This window comes from Lagenorhynchus albirostris, chromosome 3, assembly GCF_949774975.1.
Source record: "Lagenorhynchus albirostris chromosome 3, mLagAlb1.1, whole genome shotgun sequence".
Classification (NCBI taxonomy): Eukaryota; Metazoa; Chordata; class Mammalia; order Artiodactyla; family Delphinidae; genus Lagenorhynchus; species Lagenorhynchus albirostris.
The window spans coordinates 147,511,695-147,531,979 of record NC_083097.1 but is presented as its reverse complement, the minus strand read 5'-3'; the positions used below and the strand labels follow the sequence as shown (position 1 = coordinate 147,531,979).

The following is a 20,285-nucleotide window of genomic DNA, read 5'->3' as shown; positions in this document are numbered from 1 at the left end:
TGCTCATAGTTAACCCAAGTCAGTTGGCAGCTTGGTTAGGAGAGCTGGTGCAGAAATGAATAGATCAGCCCATTGATCAGAATCCTGGGAATTGTATGTGGTACAACTGGGCCACCATCAGTTGTTAAAACCGGGTAGCAACAATTGAACTTTTTGGACAGAGTAACCTGGCTTAAGTGGACCTTGACTTATCCAAAGTCTCTATCCCTTCTTACAGGCAAGAAGTAGTCTTTGGTCGCTTGTAAGATAGACAGGTGCCTGCCAGTAACTCAGCGCTGTGTGTTCTCAGGAGGAGGCCTGATCAGTGTAGGCCAGGAAAGGTTTCTAGGTGTCTCCATTCATCCTTTGTTCATTCACGCCACAAACGTTCACTGAGTCTCTGTGCTGAGTGAACAAGACACAGTTATTCATTCAATGCTTATTAAGCACCTACTGTGTGCCTGACAGTGTTCTAGGTCCCCAGGAAATGCAAAAGGCGTTTCCACCACGGGAACACCATGTGGGAAGTAACCTCACAGTCTGGTAGAAAAGACAGGTACGTAAACAAAATTAAATGTTGTAAGTGCTGTGAGAGAAGGCATTTGAATGTCTCCCTGAGGTTGGAAGTCATTTAAAGCTGTTTTAAAATATTCATTCTTTCATTCAAATATTTATTGAGCCTTTGTAGATGCCATTCAAGTTCTAGTCCAGGGGTTGGCAAATGTTTTTTCTCTAAAGGTCCAGATAGTAAATATTTTAGGCTTTGCAAGCCCCATGCAGACTCTGTCACTAATAATAATTTTTTGTTTCCTCTTCCTTTCATTCTCCTTCTTATTCTTTACAAATCTTTAAAAGTATAAAAACACATTCTTAGCTCCCCTTGCACAAAAATGGACCATTTTTGTGACTTCTGAGCAAGTTCTCTGGCTGCAGTATGAAGGACGGACTGGAGGGGCAGGATGGAGACCCATCACGGGGTGTCCCACCTGCACACCCCTGGCCACAAGAAGCCTTTCTCAGACCCTGGTGAAAAGGATGTGGCGTAGTGAGGATGTGGGTGAAGCGAGGTGATGGAGTGCTAGCAAGAAGGTCCTCCCACATCAGACCCATGGCTCTGCGGGAGGGAATCCTGACGGCTGCCACAAGGGGCAGCAGAGATTCCCCACACGTGAACACAGACACGTGCTGGCCCCTCCAGCCCACTGCCCGCCTGCCTGGGAGACCTGGGCTGTCTCTGGCCACTAACCCGGGCAGCAGGCTCAGCTTCCAGCCTGACTGTGAAGTGGGTGCTTCTCTCCACTCTCCAGTTCTTTGTCTCCAGTTGAGGCACAGGGAAGCATGGCTACCTGGATGCAGCCCGCGTGAGGTTAAAACAGAAGGGCAGATGCCTTCCTGGGGTTCTGAGCCCTGAGGCGGATTATATTCTGGGATAAAAACTGTGGACCCCAGTCTCTACGTATTGCATTCACTGGGGAATGTGTCCCAAGCTCACAATGACCAGGACAAGTGACCAGGAGCGCGTCTGCCTGTGCTCATTCACACAAGAGCACCTCTTAGAAGCACAGTGCCGGGGGGTTGAGGAGACAGTCAAGAGATCACTGTCTAGAGGGACAGCAGAAAGGGGGCAGTGACCAGCCTGCTCTGGGGCCACTAAAAGATGGAACCGCTGAAGTAGCCGGGCTGTCTTGGGCGGTCTGTCATGCTTGAGGCTGGAAGGAGATCAGCTCTGCGGCCTGACCTGGGTGGGAGGTGACAGAGGAGGAGAAGGCTGGCAGTAGTGAAGATAACCCTGAGAGCTGCAAAGACATAAGACTTGGGGGGCGGTCATGGGGACCTGTGGGGTAGGAGAGCAAGATCTCAGACTAGCCTTCCTTCCTATCATCTTTTCTTTCCTCACCTAACTGCCACCAGGTGGACCTGGTTCAGATCTGGCCTTGTCACCAGGTAGCGGTGAGATCTAAGGCAAGTCACCTGGTATGTCTGAGCCTCTGTTTTCTTGTCTATAACGTGGGGGTGGTAATACCCACCTTCCAGGGCAGTTGTGTCGAGGTAGTTTATGTACAGTGTATAGCCTGTGATAGGCATTCATGTGGGGCTACTTCCCTCCCAATCTACTTCTGAGCCTTCATCCCACATCTGCCGTCTCTCTTTTCTCCTCTCTTTCTCTCTTCTCATGCTTTCTCCACTCAGGGTGCAAGGGGCAGAGTTGCCCTGGGGCCCTCCCATTTCCCTCCGTTACCCTCAGCCTGGGAGGGTGAATGGCTAGAACATGGTCACAGAGCCAAGAAGCGGTGACCCTTCTTCACCCGCCTGCAATGCCCTGCTCTGATTTTCCGCATCAGAAATGGAGAACGCGTGGTTCTAACAGAGGGCTTTTGTGCCGCTCCTAGATGCCAGAGGCTGGGGTGCAACGGCGTGCTGGTAAATACTTCACGACCAGCTCTCTGATGGGAAGCCCTGCTTTGTGGCATTTGCCATTTTCCATGGTGTAAATACTCCCACCATGGCCAATTTCAATAAGATACTACCCAACAGAGTTGGGAACAGATGCACAAAATTGGCTCATGATGGGTGTATTTGGACACAGAAATGTATAAATGGATATTTCAGTGGTTTATGGAAACAATAGAAGGGAATCCTTTGAATCAGGACTTTCAGAAAACCAGGGCCCAGTGGCCACAAAAGCCAGTCTGCCTTCCCATCACATTCAGCTGCTGCTCTAAAAGTGCTGCCCCCTCTCTCTGGAGTGTCTGAACTCAGATGTCCCTTTACATCATCCATATTCTGTGATATCTTTTCATTTACTTATCAGATATGTCTTAGTATTTAACTAGGGCCACACAGCGCTACATCCTGTGGAAATGGCCTCCCCAGGGGCTCCTCTGCCCAGCTGCCCCTGCCCTGGTCCAAAGCTACCATCATCTCTTGTCTGCAAACACCATGTCCTCCATCTGGTCTCCTGCTTTTTTTCTTGCCAGGCTGTAATCCAGTCTCCATGTGGCAGCCAGAACTGTCTTTTTAAAGATGTAAATCTTGTCATTCCCTTCTTAAAGCCCTTCAGTGGCTTTCTACTTCAGGGTTTCAAAAAATCCGAACTTCTTGCCTTGGCCCAGCATGTCCTGCCTGCTCTGACCCATGCCTGCCAGGGTGATCTCATACAGGACCGCCCTCTGCTCACTCCTGGACTTCAGCCAGTTCCTAGAAGGCTCCAGGCCCTTTCCCATCCCACAGTCTGCCTGCACCACTCTGTCCCCATTCTCCTCACGCCTCCTTGCCTCCGAGGTCTTTGCTTTATGTCACCTCCCTGGAGGGGTCTTGCTGACCACTCCATTTAATGTAGCATCCTTTTCCCACTCATTCTCTGTCTGGCATCCTGGTTGTTTCCAGCAAGGCATCAATCAAAAACTAGTGTTATCCTGTATACTTAGCGATCATATATACTTGTGTACATGTCTCTCTCCCCAGCTAGACTGAGCTACTCGAGGCTAGGAGTCATGTCTGTTTCATTCACTTTAGTATGCCCAGCATCTAAGAGAGTGTTTGGAACATCACTGGTGACTTCGTGAATTAATAGATGGGTGATTTGGGATGGATGGATGGCAGTGGATAGCTAGACAGATGGATGTTTGGTTGGATGAATGATGAATGGATGTTTAGTTGGGTGGACGATGATGGGTGAATAATGGCAGATGGATGAATGGATGGATGGATAGGAATGAATGAACTTTCCCACTACGCTGTCAGCTTCTTCAGGCCAAGTACCACATCAACTCTGAATCCTTAGTGCCCAGCACAGTACCTGCACAAGGACAGGCACTTGGTAAATTTTGGTGGTTGAGTGAGCAAATGAATGAAAGAATAAATGGATGAGGTGACCCTGAGACAAGTCCTGTCACAGCTTCGTTCTCTATTTGGAATGTCCTCCTGACCCACCCCACCCCCTGGCTCCTGTTCCTTCACACATGGGTTGTGTGTTGGCATTTTGTATCCCCAGGGGGCGACCTGACCTCGGTGGACCCCATGGTCCTGGAGCAGTACGTAGTGGTGGCAGACTACCAGAAGCAGGAGAGCTCGGAGATCAGCCTCAGCGTGGGGCAAGTGGTAGACATCATCGAGAAGAACGAGTCAGGTAGGAGACCTAGACCACCTCCCTTCCACCCTGCACTCTCACCAAGCCTCTGGGACAGGAAACGCTTGGGAGTGCAAACGCTGCAATGGCCAATCCAGGCTGCTCCGTTTCCACGGATCTGGTTGGTGGCCTCCTAGAAAGCTGGCCTTGTTTGATCACAGGGCTTGAGTACTCCACTTGGTCACAGCTCACCAGCATCCTGTTGGGTCAGGGGTTATCGACTTGTCCTGAGGTTCACATTTTAGGAACATTCCTTCTGGTTTCAGAGTACTTGGAGACACGGAGTCCAGCATTCCAATGGAGATTTGCTCTGTTGATTTGCCTTTGGCTACCATGGGAGTCCTCATGAAGGTTCTGTCAGCTGTGGGCTCTGGTGGGATGGACACAGTGCCTCAGCCCACCTGCCCTCAGAGGGACCGCTGGTCACATACAGGCAGACCTCAGAGATATTGTGGGTTTGGTTCCAGACCGCTGCGATAAAGCGAGTCACGTGAATTTTTTGGTTTCCCAGTGCAAAAAAAAGTTACATTTATACTATACTATAGCCTATTCAGTGTGCAGTAGTCTTATGTCAAAAAAACAATATACATACCTTAACTTAAAAATACTTTATTGCTAAAAAATGCTAACCATCATCTGAACCTCCAGCAAGTCGTAATCTTTTTGCAATAGTAACATCAAAGATCACTGACCACAGATCATGTAACAAATATAATAAGAATAAAGAAGTTTGAAATCGGGGGAATTACTGAAATGTGACACAGAGACATGAAGTGAGCAAATGCTATAGGAAAAATGACACCAATAGACCTGCTTGATGCAGGGTTGCCGCAAACCTCCAATCTGTAAAAAACACATTATCCGTGAAGTGCAATAAAGCAAAGCACAGTAAAACGAGGTCTGCCTGTACACTGGCCGGGACAGAATGTGATGTGACTGAGACACTTAACCTGGGTTTCCACCTGAACTCCGCATTTCACAGCCATCCAGGTCACTTCGTTGAGGAGGCTGCTTCCAGGATTAAATGAGGCAGTACATAGAGAGGGCCTAAGCCTGTGTTTGGCACATAGGTACCCAAAACGCGTTTCCTTCCCTTTTGCCTTCTTTAGCCGCAATAGGGCATTGGTACCATTGAAGACAGAGAGCAAGGAGCAGGGGATGAGTGGATCCTCTCCAGGAAAAAGTGGCATTAAACCCCCACTGGCTTTGTTGTAGCTAAAATGTGACATTGACTAGCAATATTAGTGGGCCAATCTCTGTGATACCCCAGTGGCTAGTTAAGGTCCAACAAACAGGGAAAGACTGTTTCCGGCGGCCTCTGCAGCATGTTCCCATTAGTCAGGAGATGAGCAGTAGCCAACCAAAACTTCTTGATTACACAGTACAGCAGTTGTTATCCCTGCTTCACAGCTGAAGACACCAAGACTCCAAGTGACTCAGTCACTCACCCCAGATCTTGTGATAGGTTGCCGAGCTGGAGTTCCTAACCAATTCCAGCTGGCCCCGAGGCCATGTGACGTTCTAATTCCTAGAAATGAGTACAGGCAGTCTGTGGGTATGACTGGGATGCTCTGTGGGGATGGAAGAAGGGAGCACCCACCCACCCCCACCCCGCTTTGCTTTGCCAGCTTGAGCGACGTCAGGAAGAACACGTTGCTGGGAGAAGGGGAGGAGGCAGGATGGGGTGGGGGCCAAGCCTGGTGTGTCCAGAGGACAGCAGGGAAAAGGCATATGTCCAGATCTTCAAGTGGCCAACAAACTCAACATTTGTTTTCAATTACCTTTTACTTACCCAAGTAATATATGGATATGTTCTTCTTGAAACATTAATGATAAAGTTAAAACCTATTTTTTTCCGCTAGCTTCAGGCCTAGTCCCCTTTCCAAACCCAGACTGCCCTTCTATCAGTTTGGGGTGAATGCTTCTTGATAACTGTATACACGCATGTGTATAAATGTGTGTACAGGGATAGGACTTCCCTGGTGGTGCAGTGGTTAAGAATCTGCCTGCCAATGCAGGGTACACGGGTTCGAGCCCTGGTCCAGGAAGATCCCACAGGCCACGGAGCAACTAAGCCCTTGCACCACAACTACTGAGCCCGCGTGCTGCAACTACTGAAGCCTGCACACCTAGAGCCCGTTCTCTGCAACAAGAGAAGCCACCGCAATGAGAAGCCCGCGCACCGCAACAAAGAGTAGACCCCGCTCGTCGCAACTAGAGAAAGCCCATGCGCAGCAACGAAGACCCAGCGTGTCCATAAATAAATAAAGAAATAAATAAATTTATTTTAAAAAAAACTCTATACAGGTGTATATGTATGTACACAGTGTACACATTTGTACACATGTGTGTATACATATATGTGCACATGCGTACATATATATAACTATGTACACACATACATACACATCGTATTTCATGCCTCTATATATAATTTTGTAGGTTTTTTAAGCCCAGTGGTGTATCATTCTATATATTTTGACCTGCAACATGCTTTTTCTTAAGTCAACATTTAGCTCTTATTCTTTTAACATCTGCATACTATGTGAAAATATGGCATACTATAAGCCATATCTTCCTTTAGTATGAACAGTATATATGTGTGCACATTGGTGAGTGTTTCTTTAGGTTAGATACGCAGAAAACTGCTGGACCATAAGATACGCATACTTTAAATGTTAAGGTACAGCCAAATGACCTGCTTCCAAACTGTGGCCATACCAATTTACTCTCCTTCCAGCAATGTATGAGGCATTTGTGCCAGTAGTTACGAGCTGAGGCTGTGAAGCCAGATGGCCTGGGTCGAATCCCGGCTCTGCCACTTTCTTTGTGACCTTGGTCAAGTCACTGCCCGTCTCTGAGCTTGGCTTCTCCGTCTGTAAAATGGGGCAGTAATAGAATGCAGCTCACAGGCTGGTGTGAGGACTCAGCCTGTCAGTAGTAGATGCGAAGCACTGAGACAGTCTGGCGCATCTTTACTGTCATTGCTGTTGTGACACGTCCCTTAACCCCGCGCGGATACCTACAAATAGGAGTCCTTAGGAAGGCATATATGGCATATTTCTGATTTCTGGTTTTTCACAGGTTTATCAACCCCATTCATTCACACAGACACACGCACACACACACACACGCACACACACACACACACACGCGTGAGCACACACGCGCGCACACACGCACACACACACACACTTCCCAGCCACCAAAACGTGTCTTTTAAAAGGTGCACCCAGTCAAGTAAAGCAGAAGGTGGCTTCTACCTCAGGGAGCTCAAAAGCAAAGGCCTCCCTGTGAGACCGGGAAGCTAGTCCAGAGTCTGCCCCTTCCTTCTCTTCTCCTTTGGGGTCTCCGGGGCCTGGAGGTTTGTGATCTTGGGGAGCAGATCCTACTTTTCCATTTATGCAGGTCAGAGCCAGCTGGGCCCTGTATTAACTTCCTGTGGCTGCTATAACGAATTACCACAAATTCAGTGACTTACACCGACACAAATTTATCATCATATGGTTCTAGAGGTTAGAAGCCCAAAATGGGCCCCAGTGGATAAAAAAAAAAAGGCAGTGCTGGGGCTGTGTTCCCTTCTGCAGGCCTGGGGAGCCTCTGCTTCTTTGCCTTTTCCATTCTCTAGAGGCCAGCCACACCCCGTGGCTCGTGACCCCTTCCTCCACCTTCAGAACCAGCAGTTTTGCCCCTCTCTGTACCTTCCTTCCTCAGCCACATCTCCCCCGACCCTCCTTCTGCCTGCCTTGTGATTAAACTGCACCCACCCAGATAAGCCAGGATAACCTCCTATTTGGGAGTTCAGCTGATTAGCAACCTTAACCCCATCTGCGACCTTAATTCACACCCTTTGCCATGTGCATTGTTATTCTGCCTACCACAGGCTCCATGAGAGCCCTTTCTCTAAAATGGGAGGGCCTGAGTCTCAGTGAACGGCCTCTCAAACTGTTATATCTGCGGCCAGATTTACCTTGACATGAACAGACGCAAAATCAGTGTCTCAGATAAGTTATGAGGGCAGCGGTTTCAGTATCAGAGAGCCCTGGGTGCAAGTCGCAGCTCGACCGTAAGCCATGTGAACTTGCACGAGCCCTGCCTCCTGGAGCCTCAGTTTCCTCGTCTGTGCAGTAGGGATGATAGTGTGAAGATGATATAAGATAATGCAAGTAAAATGATGAGTGCCTTGCACGCCTTAGCGAAGGGAGCTACGTTCTTTACTCTCATCCTTTAGGACCTTTCTCCCCTCCCCCATCCCTGACTCCCCTCCACAGCCCCGTCCCAGGCTCAAGAGCAGGTTTCCTGTTAGCCTGTCTCTAGCAGTTAGCAGTCCGCTCACATGGGTAGTTGTGTTCTACTAATAAAATGGAGACTTTTGAGCCTGACGCTGAGCGTTGGTTCCTGCAGCGGCTGAATCTAATATTATATTCTGACGCCCGGCCCTCACACCTGACCCAACTGATATCAGTCTGCACTCTCATTTTCCAGGTTGGTGGTTCGTCAGCACAGCTGAAGAGCAAGGCTGGGTCCCCGCAACCTGCCTCGAAGGACAGGATGGTGTGCAGGATGAGTTTTCCCTACAGCCGGAAGAAGGTAGGAAGCAGCCGGGGCCTCGGGCTCGCTGGGGAGACCGTGAGGGCCGGCGGCACCCAATCCCTTCCCTTCAGCCTCTGCCTCCCAGCCTCCTAGACTAGAGCCTGTGGACATGAAGCCAGGCCCTGGGGTTGGGGCAGAGCAAGCCCGCCCTTTCTTAGGGGCCTTGGGGAGCCAACCCAGGTGAGCCTGGCTGGAGCTGGGGCCCTGATACCTCCATGGGACCTCAATGGCCCCCAGCCAGATCGCTGTCAACACCTCACTCTTCCTCCCTTGAATTATCCTGATGGCCAAGGTGCTGGGGCTGCTCCAAGCTCATTTACAAGACATCTGAAGCCATCCGTAAAGATCTCTGCTTTGGCTGCTTTCTGTGTTGGTTTAACGGCCCTGACTGGGTGTCAGGATCAGAGCTGACCCTCCTAAAGAGTGGTTCCCGCTGTGTCAGAAATCTTAAGGCTCAGCCAACCCCCCTTTCCCCCCAGGAGCATTCCTCAATCTAGAGTATGAGCTCACTTTAGCTAATAAACGGGAGGGTTTTGGAATCAGACCTGAACTTGACTCTCACCACCGAATTTGAATTTGTCCCACTTACTGGCTGAGTGGTCTTGGGCCAGCAACTTAACCTTTCTATGCTTCAGCCGCTTCCTCTGAAAATGGAAACGATGGTATCTACGTCATGGGATTTTTTTTTTTTAATTAAATGAGATCCCACATGCAAAGCACTTGGCAAAGAACCTAAAACAATGAATAACTAGGAACAGTTATTATCATAGAGCTATGCCTTACCTAGGGTTGAATATTTAGGGCTTTTAGTTGACTGTTTAGAAAACACAAAGCCGCTTGAGTATGTATTTAACAGAAAAGAGGGTAAGGAGAAGGGATATTTCTATGCTCAAAGGTTAGCAAAAAAAAAAAAAAAAAATGCATACGTGGTTTGCGTTTAGTTTTATTGCAGCCAGCACCCGCAGAGTAAAATGCCTTTTGTTTTGCTCTGCGTTTGTGGGGCCCACCAGGCTCTAGGGGCGGCGCTCATGAGGAGAAAGTGCAAAAATCAACTCAGATTAAGGGGTAGTCATGTGCTGCGTGGAAACTATAGCTCCCTTAGACAGTTAATGATTCCTACCACGGGGCGTGTCTCTGTAAGGGACTGATTATCGTCCCCATTTTACAGATGAGAAAAGAAGCTCAGAAAGTAGAGACACTTGCCCGGGGTCACACAGCTAGAAGATGGGAGAGAGACCACATTTTCCTAAGGGTTTGTACATTTCTTCCCCCTGCCATGAGGGCTTCTCTTAGTGCCTTTATAATCATGCTAGGAATAGCATCCTGTCTATTGGGTGGCTCTTCACTCAAGTTCAAGGTTCGTACTCAGGAATTTGGTCCTTCTGAGACACCTGGGGCGTGGCATAGACGCAGAAATAATTGCTCCTGAGAGGGAGCACGTGCTTGGTGCCGCCTTTGCCTCAAGACACTGGGACTGCTTTCTTCTTACCTCTGCCTTCTGCCCTTCGCCTCCACATGCTGCCCGTCCAGTCTCATGGAGATACTGGTCTCTGCCCCAGCCCATGGGCCGCCGCCGGACTCTGGGGGACCTGTATGCCATCAGCTGGCGTCAAGGTGCCTACCTCAGAGTTTTCCTCCCCGCTCGGTATTCGGAACTGGGTCCCTGCATCTGCATGCTCTGGGACTGCCCGTGCCTGTTGCATGTGAGAGACGGTGATCTGGTCTGTACCCTGTGTGTTGGCATGTAGGTTTGGGAGGAGGGAGTTTAGGGTGTTTGTCAGCCTGGGGCCCTAAAGTTTCCCAGGGTAAAAAATGATGCCTGGGGGCCCCTGTAATGCTGAGCCAGTGACCTGTTCCCTTCATCAGGTGCATTTGAGTGGCCAGGGAAAAGAAACCCACGTCAAACCAGCTTAAGCAAAAGGGAAGTGTATTGACTCATGTCATTGAAAACCCTCGGGTAGGGTCAGCGTCTAGCATGGCTGGATCCGGGAGCTTGAAAATGTCTGCCAACTGAAGAAAAATACCCAACCTAGAAGTTGTGAGTTAAGTTTTATACAGGCACCTTACTGAGGACTCTAGCCTGGGAGACAGCCTCTCAGATAGCTCTGAGGAACTGCTCCTATGAGGTAAGGGAGGAACCAGGATGCATAGGAGTTTTTGGCTGGAAAAACAAAACAAAACATGTAGTCTAACATCAAAAGATTACTGCTAATCACAAAAAACAGATAGCTTTTTTTAATATAAATTTATTTATTTTATTTGTTTTTATTTTTGGCTGCATTGGGCCTTCGTTGCTGCGCACGGGCTTTCTCTAGTTGCAGTGAGCGGGGGCTACTGTTCGTTGCGGTGCATGGGCTTCTCATTGCAGTGGCTTCTCTTTGTTGCAGAGCACAGGCTCTAGGCATGCGGGCTTCAGTAGTTGTGGCTCGTGGGCTCTAGAGCACAGGCTCAGCAGTTGTGGCGCACGGGCTTAGTTGCTCCATGGCATGTGGGATCTTCCCAGACCAGGGCTTGAACCCGTGTCCCCTGCATTGGCAAGCGGATTCTTAACCACTGCGCCACCAGGGAAGCCCCAGATATCTTAAGTTAATGATTTTAGTGCTTTTCTATGAATGGAAAGATGCAAGAATCTGGTCTCATTGAAATTATTCCTTAGATATGCATCTGAACTATCTAAGGCCAGTATCCAGAGCACAGAATGCTTCCTGTTTTTATCCATCCCAAATGCCCCTCAGGGTGCACTGTTGGGGGTGACTGCAGTGGCTCATGGCTTGATGGCAGGCAACGTTCTTTGTTTACTGGCATGGCAGGCAACGTTCCCTTTCTACCTGTCCTTGGCACCTGAGGCTTATTCTCGCCACCTTCAGCTCCCATTCTCTCCCTTGCTGGAACCATTGTCTCATGGTGACAGTAGTTCCAGGCACCCTTCAGGGGCACCCACCAAAGAAAATGCTTCTCCTTCAACACGATCAGTTGGTTCCAACTGACCCAGTTGGGTCATATGCCATCCCTGAACTAATCACGGTGGCCAGTCACTTTGGCCAGGCCAGCGTTATGCACCCTCCCCATCCCTCTGGGTGGTGGCGAGGTCACCCTCACCCAAACATGTGGCTGGAGGCTAGCAGTGCCACCAGAGGGAGGGCAGATGGATGGCAAGCAGGCAGTGTTACCCACCACGCAGTCTACAAGTTCTCCCACTTCCCTTTGTTAGGGAACCCTGAGCATCCTACGGAGCCCAGAGAGGGTCTCTGGTTGCTAGCGAATCCCCAGGAGTCCAGGGCCTGTAGTACCAACAGTACTTAGTCCGGGACCCAGGCAGTGCCCCTTCTCACCTGGCCAGACAAAACTTCTGTGCATCCACGGGGTTGAGTTGCCCCCAGCACCCTTCACAGCACCCACACCCCAGCCTGCATCTGCGAGTGAGGAGAACAGCTGACTGCGCTGTATACAGAATGTGTGCAGCTTGAGTCAGCTCAGCCCCCACAGAGCAGGTCAGGGGGCTAGATCAATAAATAAATAAACGCCCTGTGTGTTTTCCGCCTCCCTCTGCACCAGCTGGGAAGGCCACAGACAGCCTGTGGTGTTTTCCCAGCGAGAGAGAGAGAGAGAGGCAGCCCGGACACACTAACTATCAACGTCAGCCCACAGCTGGCTCAGTCCCTCCCTGCGGGCTGCAATGTAACCAAAACAGGAAAGCCGGCTCCTGGCCTCACTGGCTCCCCTGGGACACTCATCTGTTATCTGTCTCAGCAGTCACTGCTGACAGTGTTGGGTGGGGATGGGAGCTATTCTCTTGCTCTCTGGAGGGCCCTGCCTGAGTGTGACAATGAATGACCCTGCCAGCGGGGCCCTGCAGGGGGTCGGGGGTGAGGTCCTGCTGTGGGAGGGACACAGCCCGAGGCAGCTCTCTTGGCTTTGGGGGTAGGAGCAGGAAACCACTGAGAGTGGGATGGAAGGCACCCCAGTGGTGTTAATGAAAACAGAAGCAGGCAATCATTTCATGATATATATCTCAAATCATTATGTTGTACACCCAGAAGTCGATTATATCTCAATTAAAAAAATAAATTTAAAAAAATAAAATTGAAGCTTCAGGCGTGGTTGGATCCAGGGGCTTGAAAACAATGAAAAATGGAGATCAGCTACCAGCTAGGTAATGAGCATTGCTAGCTGTCTCCTCCCTGGTAGTGATTCCACCCCAAACCATATGCTGCCAGATGTAGCTTGTCCCTGACCCTCCACCACTAAGAACTGCAGAGGAGCCACAGAGGGTTTAACATCCACCCCACCCCCGCTGCAGCATGAGCAGGGTGCCTCCCACCAGGCCTTCGGGACTTGTTCATTTACTAAACATTGACTATTTTACTAAATAGTTCCTAAATATTCCCAGTACTGTGCCCAGTGCTAGAGATAGAGGAATGAACAAGACAGATTCAAACCCCTGCCTTCCTGGAGCTCTTACTCTAGCGGGGGAAACAGACATGGAACATAATATAAGTAAATTATCTGGTATGGTAGAAGGTAATTCCTGGTAAGGGGGGAAAATAAACCTGGGTAAGGGGGATGAGGGTGCCATGGGTCTGGGTATTACCTAAGGCAAGGTCAAGGAAGGTGACCTTGAGGCACAGATTTGAGGAAGGTGAGTGCAAATGTATGATGCTGAGGGACTTCAGAGGAACTGACCTGCCGTTCGTCCTGTGTCCTGTTGCTGCTTGCACAGGGTCATCCAGGGCTAAGTGAGGGTCGCTTATTGGGGGCCAGGGGCGGGGGTGGGGGGGTGGGAACAGAGATGGTGCACAGAAGTCTTTGGAGGAAATCCCTCCTTACGAGGGCATCTCTCAGATCACAGCCTTGGCCATCAACGTCCCGGGGCTTATATAGTGTCTTTGACTTACCCCAACATCTGTTTGTCCCCACAGAGGAGAAGTACACAGTCATCTACCCATACACAGCTCGTGACCAAGATGAAATGAACCTGGAGAGAGGAGCTGTGGTGGAGGTCATCCAGAAAAACCTGGAAGGCTGGTGGAAGATCAGGTACCCTCTGCAGCTGGGTGGGTTTCAGGTCATATAGGCTTCAGCTGCACAGATATCTGTAAGCAGTTGCAGAGGAGGTGAGGTTTCAGCCTGAGCTATAAAAGGACGCTTCTCCTCTGTGCTGTTTGGCTTCCTTCCCTACCCATATCCTTCTCTAAAAATGCATATTAAGCAAAACCGTCCCTAAACACACTGAACCACCGATAGCACTAACCCAATTGAGCAAGACTGGTCTCCACCTCCAGATGTGTCTCATAATGAGTAAGTGGAGGCTGAAGCTGCCCTGCGTGAGTGATTTCCCACCCCAGCCCCGCTCTGAGAGCAACAGGATGCTAAACACCACATGGACAGTAGCCCGTCCTAAAGCTCATCATTTGCCGTCATGTCTCAGAGTCCAGTGGAGACCGGCTTTCCAAACAGTTTGTCACAGCTCTTCCACCCATGTGATGGAATTGAAAGCTCATAGGTACAGGTGGCCAACTCATCGTGCTCTACTTGGGACTTTCCCAGTTTTAGTAATGAAAGTCCGGGGAACTCCCTCTTTGGTTACCCGGGCGAGCAGGATACAGCCTCAGGAAATTAGGGCAAGAGAAGAAGCCTGAGGTCCCTGCCACCTGGTGTCTGTGCCGTGATGTGAGGCCGGACATGAGGCAGGACATTGGGACCACTCACATGGGGCTGAGTGTGTAACCCTTCATTCATTCAGCAAACCTACACCAAAATCTATTTTGGGCCAAGCTGTCTACTGAAAGCTGGTGAGTCAACAGTGAGAAAGAGACAGTGGTTCAGACCCACAGGCATAGAAGGCAGACTCAGACACAAGTACAGGGCAGGGAGGCGCGTGAGGCGTAGGAGGGCTGCACAGGGGACACTGGAGCACAGAAGAGGGCTCCTCAGCCCGGGAGTCAGGAAGACTTCCTCAGAACTGAGGTTTGAAGCCGGAGAAATAACAACAATAACTCACATATCTGGATTATAGGTGTTACCTTGCTGTGTAACAAATTATCCCAAAACTTAGTGACTCTGGAATTCAGGTGGCTCGACTGGGCTCAGGGTCCCTCATGAGGTTGCAGTGGATGTTGCCACGGTCATCAGAAGCTTTGACTGAAGCTAGAAAGTGACCGAACCAGGTTTTGAACGCATACCTTTCTGACCCCAAAGCCCACTCAGCATTGCAGGTGTTGCCTCTCTGCTTATGGCTTTGTGCCCCAAGTGATGAACTATCTCATAGTGATGCCCGGATTGTGTGTAGTCTGACGTTTTCCAATTAGCACAAGATTTAGTCCTTCTCAGGGGATATGTTAAGATTGATAGACACCAAACTAAAGATTTCTGCCTCCTTTTAAGTTTGCTTCTTGTTATAAAGGACTTTTTTTTTTTTATTGAAACGCAGTGCTATTTAGTTCTTAAGGTGATTCTTGACGAGATGTGACCCTGCCATATATCATCTCCAGTCTGTTAGATGTCGTCCCCAAAGGTGTGGGCACCTGTTTTGTGGTTCAGACCAGTGGGATGCTGGCAATTTTAACAGCCAGCTCTCCAGGGGAAAATGCTCTTGAGTTGCCGTGTTTGCCAATTTCTGTGGTGTAAATACTGCCACCGTGGCAGATTTTAAGCTCCCAGTGTGATGGCACTAAATGCCGAGTTGGGAAGAGATATGAACAGCTGGCTCTCACAAGTGCTGTGAGCTGACTCCAGCACACCTCTGGTCCCAATCAACCCCTCTGGTCATGCTATTCAACCGACTTCCATAGTGCAGAGAATTAAATGATTGTTACATTCGTTCAGTCCCCTTTGGAATTCAGTGAGCTGGTCTGTCAGGGTCTCAGTCACTCCGAAGCTCAGTGACCTATGGTAACCCTGGAACCAACCCCCGACCTGCTCTGTTCTCATCTGAACGCGTGTTTAATCTACTTGTTAAGCAATATGACTGGAGGCCCACCCTGCCTATGCCAGGCTTTGTGCCGGGAGCTGGGGCTTCTGGGAAGAGGCAGCAAAGCAGCACAGACTCTGGTGCCAGCTTTCTAGGTCTGGATCCATTTCTGCCAACCCCCAGGTTGGATGGATGAACTATAGCAATAGCTATCAAGTGCTTGGAACAGGAAGGTCATGGAGTAGGTGCTCACTAAGTGTCACTTACCGTTATCATCATGGTCCCAGTAGTGACGACTGTACGGGGACAGTGGCTGTAGCGGAGCTTTGTGGCTGCTCACCCTTGCCAGGTCCACTGGCAGTTTGTCCACTTGTCCCCTTTTTTCTTCACTCAACTCACTGGGAGCGAGGGCCGTCACACACACAGACGAATCATCCATGATCCTCGCCCCCAGGAGCTCGAGTTCTAAGTGGGGAGACAGGACCGTCACAGCCAAGTGTCACTGGGTGTTATAGGTGCTGGGATTGTGGGGTGTGCAGGAGACAGTGGGGGGCACCGTGGAGGGAGGCTCGGGAAAGGCTTGAGAGGGGGCATGCTATTAAGCAGAGCTGGGAAAGAGGAGCACAAAAGAGAATGGGCTTGGGCTTCCCTGGTGGCGCAGTGGTTGAGAGTCCGCCTGCCGATGCAGGGGACACGGGTTCGTGCCCCGGTCCGGGAAGATCCCACATGCCGCAGAGCGGCTGGGCCCGTGAGCCATGACCGCTGAGCCTGCGCGTCCGGAGCCTGTGCTCCGCAGCGGGGGAGGCCACAACAGTGAGAGGCCCGCGTACCGCAAAAAAAAAAAAGAGAGAGAGAATGGGCTTTCCAGGCAGAGGGTCTCTAAGAGCAGGGGCAGGGGGGTGAGAGATGGTGGAACTTTTGGGAGAGCGCAAGCTGTGTGGGGTGGGCAGGACCTGGGGGTTGCCGTGAGAGCCAAGGCTGGGCAGGTAAGGAGAGGCCAGATTGGGGAGGCCCAGCTGAGGGCTTAGGCTTCATCAGGAGGCAGCAAGCGGTGTACCAGCCCCTGGCCCTGGGCAGGTCGTGGTCCACCGTTCCTGCCATCTGGGACCCAAAGTGGGATTCACAGTAGGAGTGCAACTTCTTCCCATGGGCCTGGCAGGGCAGCCTGATGGGCATCCTTCCCCCTCCTCCCAGGTACCAGGGCAAAGAGGGCTGGGCCCCAGCTTCCTACCTAAAGAAGAGCAGCGGGGAGCCTGTACCCCCAAAGTTGGGCCCCGGCTCACCCGCCCACGCGGGCGTCCTCGAGCTGGACGGCGTCTCCCGGCAGCAGAACTCGGTGGGCCGGGACAAGGAGCTGCTCAACAACCAGAGGGATGGCCGGTTTGAAGGCCGCCCGGCGCCCGACAGTGACGTCAAGCAGAGTAAGTGCCGCCCACCCGAGCTCCCGGCAGCTGGGCACCTACTACGTGCCAGGCTCTGTGCCCAGAGGTCCTCACATGTTGTCCCTCATCCTCACGGCAGCCCTGCTGCCCACCATCCTGTAGATAAGAAAACAGGCTCACAAACCCCAGGTCACTCGTTCCAGTTCATTCAGCCAGCAAGTTGCAGAAACTGAGTGGAGAGACATGGCTTTCCTACTCAAGCCATGTTTTTTCCACCGTCTCATATCACCAGAGCTCCTGTTTCTCAAGCCCCTCCTAGGTGCCAGGAATCTTATAATCAGTCTCACTGACTCCTTGTAACAACCTTTGAAGGACCTACTCCTTTTATTTTACAGATTAGGAAACAGAGATGAAAGGGTTTGTCCAAGGCTACCCAGCTAGTGAACAGTGGAGCCAGGACTTGAACCCAGGTCCCTCTGACTCAAGTGCCAGTGGTCTGTCTGCAGGGCCTCATTTCTGAGCCAGGGGAAGAAAAAGCGGACCCTGTGTTGGGTTTATTCCGAAGATAGTTCTTTACTCATCTTGCTTTTCGAAGCTATTTTACCATTTCATGTTCCCAGCACACCTGAGAGTAGGTTCATTATTGTTGTCTGCTGCATACCCAGGATGCCAGCCTCAAGCATGTGACCCTGTACAGGGCAGAAGGAGTCTGTCTGTTGGGCAAGGACTAAAAACTAGCCACAAGGATGCAGTCACTTGCCCCTCGCTGGGCTTCTCCAGCTGTTTAAAGTGACTCTTATGGTCAGTGAACTTCTTGAGTCTCTCAGTTGTTCTCAGTCACTCTGAGAAAACACTGACATGCCGTGGCAGGATCCTATCATGCGTGGCCAAGAGCATAGGAGGATTCCCATTAACACTAGAGGAGCAAGTGAAAATCTGAAAGCCCGTGTCTCTGTTAGGATATATAGGTTCAGATGCTCAAGCAAAGACTCCCCACTACTATCACACACATACACCCAATAACAATGGCTCAAGTAATTTAGATGTTTATTTCTTTCTCACCGAGCAATCAGGTATATGTTGCTGTAGCAACTCTATCCAGTCACGAGTCTTGTTATGCTGTATCTATCTTGTGTTGCCCTCATCCTCCTGGTCCAGGAGGGCTCACCGCCAGTCCGGCCAAGGAAGATGAGGCAGGGAGAAGTGGAAGGCTGGACTCAGAAGCTACAGACTTGTTACTCTTTCACATCCCATCAGCCAGAACTTAGTCACATGGCAGTACCTAGCTGCAAGGGAGTCTGGGAAATGTAGTCTTCATGTAAGCAGTCAAGTGTCTGGCTAAAACTCTGTTGTGATTTTTTTCTAATAGAAGACAGGAAAAATGGGTATTTAAGAGTTTTGCAGTCTCCTCTACACGCCAACTACCAAACTACACTTCTGTGTAGACCCATGCTAAACCAGCTCTGACAGCCTATGGGGTGCCTTCCTCAATGTTCTGCCCTTAGCCAGGAGCCTTGGACCACTGCAGAGTCGTCCTCTTCTTGATCCTGAGACCCAGAGCAGGGGCAGCCCAACTCCAGAGTAAAAACCCCTGCAGTCCTCAGTCCAAGTTTGTTTGGCTCTGTTTATGCATTGTTTAATTTGGGTGTGTTCCAGAGCACAAAGCCAGGGGCAGTACCATTAATGCGTGCTTGCCACATGCCAAGAGCCTCACCTGTATTGTTGACTTTCATCTCCACCACTGCTTCCAGGAGGCAGGCATTATCACCCCCTCTCCAGAAGAGGACCATGCAGCTCAAAGTCACATAACTTGTAGCCTCCCACCTCTGCGTTACTCTGAAGCCTGCACTTGTTGCCTTTGCTGGAAGGCTTTCCATTGCTCCAGGACTGGGCACCATCCCCTTGTGGATGGAGAGTCCTGAACCCAGTCTGAGTGTCCCCTTTCTAGTTGGGCTGTCCCACAGGAAGCGTTGCAGTCGCTCGCTGATGCCTGTGCTGAATGTGATGCCTCATCTCCTGCAGGAGAGAATAGATCTCTCGTGGTGTCCACCTCAGGAATTTTATCTGTCGTCTCTTTATAGGATCACCCAAGATGAGACAGAGACCCCCTCCTCGCCGGGATATGACCATAGTAAGTGGACCCTTGCAACTGGGGAGCCAGACCCTGACCTGAGATTAGCCCCCTGACACTCACCTCGCCTTCTCCAAGGATGCACTCTTTCCTGCCTACACAGCAGCCTTGTGAAGCTAATCCCACTGACAGGTGGAAAGACTGAGGTCCGGGGAGATCAAACAGTTCGCCCATGGCTTTGTGACAGTTAGGTCTCAGGATGTACTTTCTGCTTCCTGAGCCGACTCCGCTTTATCTTAGATAAGTCTCCTTGAATAACGTAACTTGAAACCAAAATGGGATAAGGCACACGTTTCGCTTGTGGTGCCGTTCTGATCTCTTACTTTCATACTCCATTTTTAACTCTGTAAGCAGTACTTTGAAAATGGGCTTTCTTCTTTTAATGTCTGCCATTTATCGAGCACCTTTTGGGTGCCAGGCAGTATGCCGGTGTTTCACTACGTGAACTCGTTGAATGCGCTCCGTGACCTCACCAGGTAGATCCTGTTATTACCCACATTTTACAGGAGATAAAACTCAGGCCTCCAGGAGGGGAAGGGATTTGCCCAAAGTCACACCAATGGGTCTAACTTGCAAACCTGTTCATTTCACAACACTTGTTGCCTCTTAAGTTCAGAGAATATTGTCTTGCCCCAAATTTTCATGATTATAGGCAAATGTCCCATGTTTTTTCTCATTGCCCTAAAGCTGAAAGGCCAGTGACCTATCTAGAAGACGATGATCTGAGTGGTCCCCTTTGTTTTGTCCTAGAATCCAAATGGGTCCGCCAGCGCCCCCTTGAGGGTGATTGTGTGCCCCAATCCCTTAGCGCCTCCCATTCAGCGCCACGGGAATGGACTTACAGTGGTTTTAACACTGTGTTTAATTGTACCAGCCTCGAGGTCTGCCCAAGCCTCCCATCCCACCCCAAGTGGAGGAAGAATATTACACCATTGCTGAATTCCAGACCACCATCCCTGATGGCATCAGCTTCCAGGCGGGCCTGAAGGTCGAGGTGAGTGGACGTGGTCTCACTTTGTCTACCTGTGATTCCTTTTTTTTTTTTTTCAATTTATTTTTTTGGAAGTATAGGTGATTTACAGTGTTGTGTTAATTTCTGCTGTACAGCAAAGTGGTTCAGTTATACGTATATACGCATTCTTTTTCATATTCTTTTCCATC

The 20,285-nt window shown here is 50.2% G+C and overlaps 1 protein-coding gene across 1 annotated transcript in view; it reads left to right on the top strand.

Moving 5' to 3' along the window:
* Positions 1-20,285, top strand: part of SH3PXD2B (SH3 and PX domains 2B) — a 112,283-nt gene that overhangs the window by 76,176 nt on the left and 15,822 nt on the right. Inside the window, exons 7-12 of the mRNA XM_060144202.1 lie at positions 3,974-4,108; positions 8,594-8,698; positions 13,621-13,738; positions 16,806-17,032; positions 19,075-19,124; positions 19,999-20,118. Of these exons, the coding sequence (XP_060000185.1) occupies positions 3,974-4,108; positions 8,594-8,698; positions 13,621-13,738; positions 16,806-17,032; positions 19,075-19,124; positions 19,999-20,118 (755 nt within the window). The remainder of the gene's footprint in view (positions 1-3,973; positions 4,109-8,593; positions 8,699-13,620; positions 13,739-16,805; positions 17,033-19,074; positions 19,125-19,998; positions 20,119-20,285) is intronic.